This window comes from Oncorhynchus nerka, linkage group LG24, assembly GCF_034236695.1.
Source record: "Oncorhynchus nerka isolate Pitt River linkage group LG24, Oner_Uvic_2.0, whole genome shotgun sequence".
Lineage (NCBI taxonomy): Eukaryota > Metazoa > Chordata > Actinopteri > Salmoniformes > Salmonidae > Oncorhynchus > Oncorhynchus nerka.
The window spans coordinates 65049941-65062210 of NC_088419.1; the positions used below are offsets into that span (position 1 = coordinate 65049941).

At 42.2% G+C, this 12270-nt stretch overlaps 1 protein-coding gene across 6 annotated transcripts in view; it reads right to left on the reverse strand.

Annotated features, from left to right (window-relative positions):
- The window catches only part of LOC115108430 (epidermal growth factor receptor substrate 15-like), a 31878-nt gene extending 19904 nt beyond the window's left edge, over positions 1-11974 (reverse strand). For 3 of the 6 annotated variants that reach the window (XM_029632741.2, XM_029632740.2, XM_029632739.2), the window contains exons 1-12: positions 11868-11972; positions 9184-9225; positions 8593-8682; positions 8423-8470; positions 8221-8316; positions 8011-8073; positions 7629-7754; positions 7339-7398; positions 6907-7119; positions 6673-6818; positions 6231-6393; positions 5412-5494 (exon numbers count right to left, since the gene is read on the reverse strand). In XM_029632741.2, the coding sequence (XP_029488601.1) occupies positions 5412-5494; positions 6231-6393; positions 6673-6818; positions 6907-7119; positions 7339-7398; positions 7629-7754; positions 8011-8073; positions 8221-8316; positions 8423-8470; positions 8593-8682; positions 9184-9225; positions 11868-11894 (1157 nt within the window). In that variant the 5' untranslated portion in view covers positions 11895-11972. Of the gene's footprint in view, positions 1-5411; positions 5495-6230; positions 6394-6672; positions 6819-6906; positions 7120-7338; positions 7399-7628; positions 7755-8010; positions 8074-8220; positions 8317-8422; positions 8471-8592; positions 8683-9183; positions 9325-11867 lie in introns of those variants that run through there. The other 3 variants (XM_029632742.2, XM_029632743.2, XM_065009055.1) reach the window with 3 other exon arrangements.
- Positions 11975-12270: the final 296 nt, after the last annotated feature.

Below are 12270 nucleotides of genomic sequence, written 5' to 3' on the forward strand. Positions count from 1 at the left end.
CTCTGTAGCAGACCACACTGACCGACCAATGCCTGCAGCAACAGCCTTGAGCGAGAGAGGGTATTGTGTGTGTTCTGGCAGATGGGAGAGCAGGAGGAGGAGAGAGGGGCAGGGCTGTGTGTAGATGGCTGCCTGGAGGAAGTCTCAGTGATTCAGCAGAGAGGGAGGGATGAATTCTTTCCTTTCCTTGTCAGTTCATCCTCCCACCTACCCCTCCCATCCCTGCATGGTCAGATGACAAGGTAAAAAGGAAGGAGCAGAGGATGTGATGAGGGGGCGGCAGGGTAGCCTAGTGGTTAGAGCATTGGACTAGTAACCAAAAGGTTGCAAGTTCAAATCCCCGAGCTGACAAGGTACAAATCTGTCGTTCTGCCCCTGAACAGGCAGTTAACCCACTGTTCCTAGGCCGTCATTGAATATAAGAATTTGCTCTTAACCTCTCTGCGCACCGAACCCGTTAGTGGGATTAAATTTGACAATATACGGTGATCGCTACATAAATAGTCATATTAAACATGAAAATACAAATGTCTCACATGGGTCGAAAGCCTAGAATCTTGCTAATCCAACTGCGTTGTCAGATTTAAAAGAGGATTTATGATGCGATTATCTGAGAACAAAGCCCCATAAAAAAACTATTTCAATCAGCATAGGCATAACATCACAAATTGCAATAAAATAAATTGTTAACCTTTGACGATATTCCTCGGTTTGCAATCCCAATGCTCATTGTTACACAATGAATGGTCTTTTGTTTGATAAAATCCATTTTTATAGCCTAACACGAAACATTTTGTGAACCGCTTGTGTCGTGAATTCCGTCTCATTCAATTTTCGACGACACATTCGATCTAAATACACACACTAAACGTGACTTTTCCAGTCATGTTTGGTTTCATTGCAATCAACTGGTTTGTTTGTAACACAACCAAACGTGATGGGTCATTTCGCGGGACGTATTGACTGAAAGAAAGCGATTTGAAGACAACAAGTAATGACATCATTGTGCACCAATGATATGACCGCTGTTTCGTTGATTGACTGTATTTTAACCCAATGACCACTTATCGTCTTGAAATCTAGCTGGGTAGATAGCCAATGACCTGAGCTAAACTGCAATATGTAATGGTTATGTGTTGGAAGACCAACCCATGTAGTAAACTCCGACGTAAAGAGGGTCATTCGCCATTGAAGATTCATACCGGAAGGAGCCACGCATGTTACGCACAGCATTGTTTTGGGAAAGCGCATCTTCAGCTGTTTATATATCAATCAGTATGGCGACTAAGTCAGAGAAAGCTAAATCTAAGTCTAGATATACAGATGTACACACAATTTTAGAAGAAATTGATCGGGAAAGTGAGACAGAGATTGTTGGAGGACAATTCATTTAGCGATTCCCAAATGGAGGAATATTTTTTGAACGGAGAGGACATCGTTTTGGACTGGTAAGTTCTTCTCATGCTAATGCCGTTGTTTGAAATTAATAATATAAAATATGTGATTTAAAAAAAAAATTGTAGCAATATATAAAAATGTAATGAAATGTGTAAAGTACACGTTGGCTATACATTGTGGGTGGGGGTATGTTTGTGTGTGTATATATACATATTGTGGATTAGAGGGAGCATGGCCGAAATGCGTGTGTCTGCCGCTCCACCCCACCCCACCCCCACATGAAATAGCCTATTTGAGGCTGTTGAGGGGAGGACAGGCCCACAACAATGGCCAAAGTGAAATAGAGACAGTAGATACAGCTGGTCTGTAGTAATATAATAGAGACAGTAGATCTAGCAGGTCTATAATAATATATTCAACCTTATGTTCCCTGTACTCTATATACAGTGGGACAAAAAAAGTACTTAGTCAGCCACCAATTGTGCAAGTTCTCCCACTTAAAAAGATGAGAGGCCTGTAATTTATCATAGGTATACTTCAACTATGACAGACAAAATGAGAACAAATATTCCATCATTCTGAAACTTTGCACAAGTACTGTTGCCCTCTTATGTTTTTCACTGAAATTGTCCCCATCATCCTATCTGAATGTTTGTTTTGTCTTGTTCATTTTAAAGATGATACAACAATAAAAATGAAAATACAATGAAAAAACATACGTTTTATCTAAACCAGATCTATTGTGTTATATTCTCCTACATTCAATTCACATTTACACAAACTTCAGAGTGTTTTCTTTCAAATGAAACCAAGAATATGCATATCCTTGGTTCTGTGCCTGAGCTACAGGCAGTTAGATCAAATCAAATGTTATTTGTCACATACACATGGTTAGCAGATGTTAATGCGAGTGTAGCGAAATGCTTGTGCTTCTAGTTCCGACAATGCAGTAATAACCAACAAGTAATCTAACTAACAATTCCAAAACTACTGTCTTATACACACAAGTGTAGGGGGATAAAGAATATGTACATAAAGATATATGAATGAGTGATGGTACAGAGCGGCATAGGCAAGATACAGTAGATGGTATCGAGTACAGTATATACATATGAGATGAGTATGTAAACAAAGTGGCATAGTTAAAGTGGCTAGTGATACATGTATTACATAAAGATGCAGTAGATGATATAGAGTACAGTATATACGTATACATATGAGATGAATAATGTAGGGTATGTAAACATTATATTAGGTAGCATTGTTTAAAGTGGCTAGTGATATATTTTACATAATTTCCCATCAATTCCCATTATTAAAGTGGCTGGAGTTGAGTCAGTGTGTTGGCAGCAGCCACTCAATGTTAGTGGTGGCTGTTTAACAGTCTGATGGCCTTGAGATAGAAGCTGTTTTTCAGTCTCTCGGTCCCAGCTTTGATGCACCTGTACTGACCTTGCCTTCTGGATGATAGCGGGGTGAACAGGCAGTGGCTTGGGTGGTTGTTGTCCTTGATGATCTTTATGGCCTTCCTGTAACATCGGGTGGTGTAGGTGTCCTGGAGGGCAGGTAGTTTGCCCCCGGTGATGCGTTGTGCAGACCTCACTACCCTCTGGAGAGCCTTACGGTTGTGGGCTGAGCAGTTGCCGTACCAGGCGGTGATACAGCCCGCCAGGATGCTCTCGATTGTGCATCTGTAGAAGTTTGTGAGTGCTTTTGGTGACGAGCCGAATTTCTTCAGCCTCCTGAGTTTGAAGAGGCGCTGCTGCGCCTTCTTCACGATGCTGTCTGTGTGGGTGGACCAATTCAGTTTGTCTGTGATGTGTATGCCGAGGAACTTAAAACTTGCTACCCTCTCCACTACTGTTCCATCGATGTGGATAGGGGGGTGTTCCCTCTGCGTGAGTGTGAGGTTATTTTCCTGACACCACACTCCGAGGGCCCTCACCTCCTCCCTGTAGGCCGTCTCGTCGTTGTTGGTAATCAAGCCTACCACTGTTGTGTCGTCCACAAACTTGATGATTGAGTTGGAGGCGTGTGTGGCCACACAGTCGTGGGTGAACAGGGAGTACAGGAGAGGGCTCAGAACGCACCCTTGTGGGGCCCCAGTGTTGAGGATCAGCGGGGTGGAGATGTTGTTGTACCCTCACCACCTGGGGGCGGCCCGTCAGGAAGTCCAGTACCCAGTTGCACAGGGCGGGGTCGAGACCCAGGGTCTCGAGCTTGATGACGAGCTTGGAGGGTACTATGGTGTTAAATGCAGAGCTGTAGTCGATGAACAGCATTCTCACATAGGTATTCCTCTTGTCCAGATGGGTTAGGGCAGTGTGCAGTGTGGTTGAGATTGCATCGTCTGTGGACCTATTTGGGCGGTAAGCAAATTGGAGTGGGTCTAGGGTGTCAGGTAGGGTGGAGGTGATATGGTCCTTGACTAGTCTCTCAAAGCACTTCATGATGATGGAAGTGAGTGCTACGGGGTGGTAGTCGTTTAGATCAGTTACCTTAGCTTTCTTGGGAACAGGAACAATGGTGGCCCTCTTGAAGCATGTGGGAACAGCAGACTGGGATAGGGATTGATTGAATATGTCCGTAAACACACCAGCCAGCTGGTCTGCGCATGCTCTGAGGGCGCGGCTGGGGATGCCGTCTGGGCCTGCAGCCTTGCGAGGGTTAACACGTTTAAATGTTTTACTCACCTCGGCTGCAGTGAAGGAGAGGTCCATGTTTTGGTATATTTGGGTATGTCTTCAGGCGGAAATTGAAAAAAGTAGGGAGGTAGCTGTAAGAGGTTAACTGACTTGCCTAGTTAAATAAAGATTTTAAAAATATTTTAAAATGTGTGAAAATATGCAGAATAGGCAGGGCCTCTTCGGTTATCTGCTCTACCTACCAAGTCCAAATCCTTAAATCTACTGACAATAACAAAACCATTAATTTAGCAAGGTAGAACACTAAAATGCCAAAAGGCATATGCAACAGAATAGATATTACTACAGTTTATATTAATCAAATCAATAATAGAAATGTTTTGCTCAACATGAAGACTGCTGAAACAAAAAGGCAGCCAGATACAAACAGCCCCACATGTCGAGAGAGAGTGTAGAGCCAGTTGAGAGAATCTGAAGTGAGGTAGGCGACGTACGAGTCAGGAGTACTAACTTAACTGACTGTATATTGCAATGCCCTGGCTGGCAATCATCCAGAAACAACATGTGTAGACAACATCCCATGCACCTCTTCCAATGTCAGCCAAAAATAAGGAAATGCTGGTTTCAGACAATCATTCTAAATCTATGACACCCTCACCCAGTAATGCTCTCAGACTCAGCTAAAAAACACAGCTTCATCCAATGCCCCTCCATAGGGTAGAGTACACCGCATGAATACCTTTCCTCAAGGACAGCAGCACCTTCGAGGACACTCACAGCAATCTTGAAAACATGAATCATCTTTGCAGTTTATGGTCCACTATGCTAAAATCCAAATTTTCCTCATCTTTCCTAAAATTGAAACTTACAGCTGCTATTCATAAACTGATGCAGACTACTACTATCCTCAATAATTGTTTACCAGAAAAGGGAAGTAACACGTACAAACTATAAAGAGATCCATTTTAAGAGACCCCCCCACCATCCCCTTCAGCAGGTGTTTCTCCCTCATCACACATACACACACAAAAAGTGAGACAGAGAACCTCTGGAGACCCTGCTTGAAGGCTCCCTTCCGCACTTATGAGTCCCTGGACAGCTGGTCAGTCTACCAGCTCCCCTCCATCTGCTCTTTCTGCAGACTACACACATACCTTAGCGGAGAACTTGTCTCTTTTCTCAAGATTCCCCTTAAAACATGCAACTATACCATGTATTCCCTGAAATATTCCAATGTGAGACAGAGAAAGACCCAGTTCCTTGGCTGTCATAGCAACCTTAACAGGAGAAGTTGCAAGCTCCAACAAACTCCTGTCAAAACAAAGCTGGAGCTAACCCATCCCTCGAACACAACTGTTTGCCACTCACTTTTGTAGATCTACAATCTCATTGCTGAGCGAGTCCAGTTCCTTGATGGCAGAAAAGTCTGCTGCCAGATTTGCTGCATTGCTCTGGTGGGGAGAGATCATTGAGAGCAGAAAACAATGTTTACATTCACATCAGTGTAGCTTTACTGACCAGACATACACTACAACATATACACAATGTCTAAACATTAACTCAATGGAATGGCAAACATGATGTGGAATAATATGAGCCTCCAGCTAAAGTGGCAACTAATCAATCTCACCAGATAAATCAAACCCATTTTGCAAAAGAAATCACAAAATGACCCATACAAGATAAACTGAATGGGGGACAACACCGAAAGCACATCTACATGCAAACAAATGGTAGAGGGCACTAAAAATGACTAACAGTTGAACTAGGAGGAAAGCCAAGGAAATATTATGAGGTAGGTACATGGGCGGGTGACACTGCCAGGGGCTAACCGGAGACACCGTGAAGCCAACACTCAGGAGAGTCCCCAGTTAGAGGGAGATCCCACCTTGTGTACAATGCATGAGTCATGAGGAAGAATGCAAAGAGACAGCATACACAGACAGGGTCAGAGACACAGCAGCAAGCTAGAACACAAAAACCCACACCACAGGAGAAGGGAAGGAAAGGTTTAGTAAAACATCAGGAAATAGACGTTACCAAATCCGCATCACAATTAAGTAGCCTATTCATCAAAATAGTCCGACATTCTTCATAGAGAAATACACTGGATAAAAATAAGATATTCATATTATTGGCTGTCTAAGACTGGGTTGCAACGTGCAGGACAATAGAGAGGAGTCTTACCTGCTTGGCTGCAACGCTTAGTCGGTCTGAGGGAGGGATCATTTCAGGACAGAGGTTCTGGGGTGGGTCCACACCCTTGGTCAGTTTTTGGTTAATTAGATGCAGCGCTAGTGCAAACTGTTCCCTGGTAAGCTTCCCTATGTCCCCAATGTCACAGAGCTCCCTGTGGAACACAGATGACCACAATAGAAAGATCAATTTACCCCTCCAGGATTGGGCATAATATTGTCAAACTATAGGCAGGTCACAGACCCATATTAAGCCTAGTTCTGCTCAATAGAAAATCTTAATTGAAATAGCTTTTTAGTCCAAGAATTTACTCTAGGTCCAGAAACCAGCCCTATATGACCAATGTCCAGATTGAATTAGTAAATGCAAGTGCAGGCACTGCATATTATCTAAATCGCCTGAATTATACTAAACATGTCCTGATATGTCTTACCAGATGCGTGCTAGTGTGGCGGAGGGCAAGCCAGTCTTTAGGAAGATATCTCGGACTTCAGGCCCAGACACCAGACCATCCATGTCAAGATCGGTCTTTGCAAAAACCTCATCATACTTGGCTTTGTCTGGAGGAGATACAGCCCACTGAAAAGAGACAGAGGGGACAGGATTGTTAGAGATGGGGGTAAGTCTTTCAGCCTCACTTTCATACTAGGATGAATAGGATACTCACTGTGACTGGGGTCGCTGCTGGTTTGGAGGGCAGGGTTTTGGACCCGGAATGGGAGGAGCGTCTCTCTTTGATGGAGGGGGGCGAGGGTAAAAGGGGCATCACAGGGGGTACAGAGACAGGGAGCTTTTTCCTCTTGGAGGGTGGCACAAGGGTAGCAGGCAGAGACATGGGTATGGGCTCCCCCTCCAGAGCTCTGTAGACCAGGTACATGACCTAATGAAGGAGAACATATACGCATAAATATACAATTTACATACATAAATCTGCCTTTCATGTCTGTTTCAATGTAAGATCAGGGAAGTCCAATGTTGTCAAACTACTTATTCTATTCGAGAAGCACAACCCCACACTAAATCTGACAAAATAGTCCACATTTCATCTTTGAACATACTAAATGTTTATATTACACTTTAATGATTCATCATTTCTTACCACAGCAAACTCATCTCGGTCGAGCATACCATCTCTGTCTAGGTCACTCAGTTCCCATACCTGCAACATTATTTATGGGGGAGTTCACTACACCCAGCAATATGTTAACAAAATGCATCAAATCAGTAAAATAGACCAGTCGTAAAATAGACCATCCAAGTCAAGTTTGGAAAAGCAACAGAAATGTTTAACACAAGACCACCCCCCAGTGGGCACACATGCATTTACTCTGTGGTGGTCACCAAAACTCATTCATTAGGAGCCCTGAAGATACTGTATGTTAGGCTTACCCTTCCCAGTACATCCACTGGAAGTTTGGAATTGAGCAACACTGGTTTGACCTTCTCCCCAGAGAGCATTCCACCAACGGGGGAGAGGCTTTCGAATATGGCATCAAATTTCAGCTTCTCTTCCGTCTGAAAAGTCACACAGGGACATGGTACAGGTGTGTGATTCAAGAATAATTTCCACTTTAGTTAAAAGTAATTGATTGATTTTGCAAGGTTCGGAACCCCCCTGAAATGGCTTTGAAAAACTGATTTGAATAAGAGGTAAATGTTAAAAAAAGAAATGTGTCATCCACATGTGGTTTGTTACTGCTTTCATTATTAGAGACCAGGACAAAATTACAAGATTACATTTTTTAAGAAATATTGATAGGTTTCCCCTCACCTTGACCACCCATGGGCTGTCAATGGACACTCCCCCAGGTAAAACTGGGCTGCTGGTGTCATGCTGAGACAAAAATAAATAAAAATAAAAATAAAGTTAGCATCATTAACAAAGGTGGTGTTTTTTTGCAGTAGTAAAGCTCACATGCCATTAAATCAAACGTCTGTTTCTTGAATAGAGACTGTGGGTTTCAGTGATGATTGTACTCACAAACTTTGGGGGAGGAACTACCAAATTGAGACTCTTGAGTGCCACCTCCAATCCATTTTGAGCACAGGCCACCAACCGGAGAGCAATGAAGAATTGCTGATGGGTGCAGAGACAAGAAGTGTATTCTGGTTGTCTTACTACAAGGAATCTTTGAATATGTCCAACACGACATTGTAAATCTACTAAGTAACAGCTGGTCTACCTGATCGTTAAGGCACCCCTTGCGTTCTGAATCTGCCAAATCCCAGATCTAAGAAGACATTTTAAATCACTTAAATTACATCAGTCATATAGGAATTCCCGTAAACAACCATACTGGGTAAGTTCCATAGCTTGGTGTCTGGCCATCAGCTGTGTCATCTAGTATCTTACCTTGCCCAGGACGAGGTCTGCCAGGCCTGATCTCTTCAGGAACAAGGCTGCATCAGCAGCTGCCACCCGTCCACTACCAGACGGGTCAACCTACACCACAGACAAAACAAGTCAACACAAGAAAGAAGAATTAGCCAGTAAAAGCACCAGCTCTCTAGCTAATTTGTGCTGACTTTGCAATACAACATTTTATTGAGTATTTAAAAACAGGTATGCTTAAGTATAGGCTAATACTTTGATCGGAGTCCTTAATACATCACATTTTCCCATTGCAGTGTCTAGCAATTTCACTTAGTCCTCTTTGAGCCTCCTCAATGACAGGGTTAGCAAAGAGTTATCATTAATTCATAAAGAAGCCTCATCTCGCACAGAATAGATCACAGAGTGGAGAAAAGCCTTGAGACATGTTCAGTGCAGTTCTGCAGTTGCTGACTAATGCGACACAGTATTTCCCATTCTATCTGGTGCTCTCTCATCTGAACAGCCCTCATCCAAATGAGAGATTCTCTGTTACTCAGCTTATAAACCAAGGTACTACTGCTTTAGTACATCCTGGTAATTCGCCCATGGACTCACAAAAAGACATCTTACCTGTCGATAGTATTTGTCATAGAGAGGATTTCCACTTGAGAGCTGTGGAGAGACATAAAATGCTCCTGAGACACATTTTATAATCATAAAAAGGGCCAGACAACACCCTTCAAGCAAGCCAATCATAAGATTACATGTCAATCAATAATTTGTCCAACATCAACCAAGATGCAAAAGCAAAGCAGCATAGGACTTCTGAGTAGAAAAATATAATCCATTAAATAAAGCTAGGCCTACATATCAACGTGCAAGCACTAGCTAGTTAAATAACCAGAACACCGTCTAGAACACAGTACACTCACAGTAGACCCATTAGCCGAGATCCACAAGTGGTTGTTTGACTTCTGGCCAAGCCTGTATTACATTGCCCTGGCAGCTGCCAAAAAGCAAGGCTAATAAATTACAAATAGGAATAGGCCTCTATCTACAGGAAATCAATGTTTCCTCTGAGCATTATGCATCATGTTCATCTTAATAGTTAATCAGTGTGTCTCAAGTTCCTCTACCAAGACAGGGTTTCAATTACATTTAGGCCAATACATTCATAGGCTGGCAATGTGTACTTCAGTACTGTGTGTGTGCAGCGCTTGAAATCAAGTGGTTAGGAAAGTGGAATGCCTAGTCCAAGCAACAGGCTAAACTAAGTTATTATCCAGGTAGTCTCACAGAGATAAAATCTACTTTTCAAGAGACCTAGTCCAACCAAGACAGCAGCAGCAGGGGAACAATGTTTCCAGACGTAACAACTTAGACGCCGACATTATAAACAAATTATAGACGTAAACACACATACATTACATACAAACATCATAGATAATCAATCATACCACCGCATCAAATCCTACTGATAATCACAGTCCTCAGCAACATGAGTCAACCAACCTTCTGAACTCCACCAAAGAAATGAATAGCCTGCACTACCACATTTTACACAATGAATAAGACAAATAGGGTCTAGCCTAAGTATGAAATCAGATCAGGAGAAGACCGTCATCTGCCAATGATCATATGAAATAGACGAGCACTATCCCACCTTGTTTAAAGTTAACATACAAATGGCGCCTCTCAAGTAATGTAATAAAGGAATGGGTATTTTCTGATTTCCGAAGAAGAAAACCATTGATGGACTTCATTTCCTGTGGCTCCTTATGGTGCATTCACAATGGGAGTGTTTGACCAGTAAGAGCTTTCTCTGTGAACAGACTAAATATTGGATGTGCTCTTCTCCTTTGCACTTTTACAAAAATATTCATATTCAAAGAACAGCTAACTAATAAATGTAACATTTGATCAACTGCAACCTTACAGTACTATAGACGAGTCAGACGATTCCAAAAGGCTATATAAAACATATAGATCTAGCTTACTCGTTGAAAAGCGTTTGACATTGCATGTTACTTCAATAATACATTCATAATCTGATCATTATTCACTATAACTTTCCCAGACCCCCACACCATTTTCTATTGGAAACAATTGTGTGCCTGGCACTGTTGGCTGTCTAAACACAGAGTCTTTGTGTGACTAATTGCATAGCAGTGAATACTCTTCACAAAACTGCAGATGATACTAGCTATACTGTGCTGTTTGCAGTATTTTCTTGTCCAATCCTTATTCCCCCCCGCACAGCACAGCCCTGCTGCCAATAAATTGCACCAGCCCCAGTCTTTTTCCTTGGTATAGGCTCAGCCTAGGTAAAGAACATGTCACCCCATTGAAGAATGGTAATATCCCATAACATAAGACAAACATATAAATCAGTACATACTAACTTCGCTAGCTAGTTAATTACATATAGCTAACGCAATCATTATGCAGTCAAAATATGTAGTAGCTATGAGATTAACAAAATCACCAGTCAGGCAGGATGTCAGCTAAACTAACTAGCTAGTTTAGCCAGTAGAATACTGCTGGCAAATAATGTCCACTATCAACTTAAATTAATCAGAAAACCAATGCTAATATCAATGTGATTAATAAAACAGCGGTCGTCTGCAACATAGTTGGCCATTGGCAGTGTCATATGGGACAACATGCGGTTACTTCCTCTTCTCTCTGACTAGCTGACGATAGCAAGCTACCTAGTGAACGTTAGTTTGTATTGTCAGTTTAATAAATGATTAAAACTGTCATATCGGACAGCTGACTTGATATCCTCTACCTAATACGTTACAATAAACGTTTACAAAGGGAGGAAAGTGGATTGAAGCTAGTTAACGTTACCGTGCTAGCTTTGCTATGCGGCTCACAGCATGAGTGCAAACTGGTAGTTAGCTAGCTAACATTACGCTTCCAAATAAATGTTGACAGTCGAACAAAAAGAAACTTTGAGAGCTCCTTTATTTCAATATGCAAAGTTAGCTAGGTAATGTAGTGACCAGTGAATACAATCAAAAGAAACAAAACTACGCAAAAGTTCTAGCTAGCTACTGTAGCTATCCGACCATTCCAAAATTGACACAACAGGCAGCTAATGTTAGCCTAACTAGCAACGCCCTTACGCAGTCGCTTAAGGCGTTAAAGGCAGAAACTTTACCCAGTCATATGGGTTGAGGAAAACTTCAAAAGAGTTCAAGACCGCGAGGCACAGCAGTTCAAAACCACTTAGTCCTTAAATCCATTTGCCCAATAAGTACAAGGCACCTACATACTAATCACCATTCGTTTTGAAATAAAATACTTACCTGAGTCAGGGAAAGACTGGCAGCCATAATGTTTCTGTTCCCACTACTTCATTCTGCGTAACGATAGATTAGAGGCAGCTTTAAAAACGAGGCACTGGAATTTGTGTACTGGAATGGGGTCATTCAATCAGCTACGTCAGATGGCGCTGCCCCCGCGACTGTCTGCAGCAGTGCGCTGGTGTAAATGTTAACGAGTTTAATGCCAGTGTAATAATGAATGGCTGTTTGCAACGCTGCAAACTTATCCACGGAAAGGTGGAGTACCCTCAAATTACGCGACACACACGGTGAGCGTTATAGAATATATAAGAATGAGACAAAAACAATAAATTGAGTCACTTCCTTTGTTGCATTATTGGAGAGTAATCTGTATAAGAACTTCTTCCTTCCACAATAAAATGAA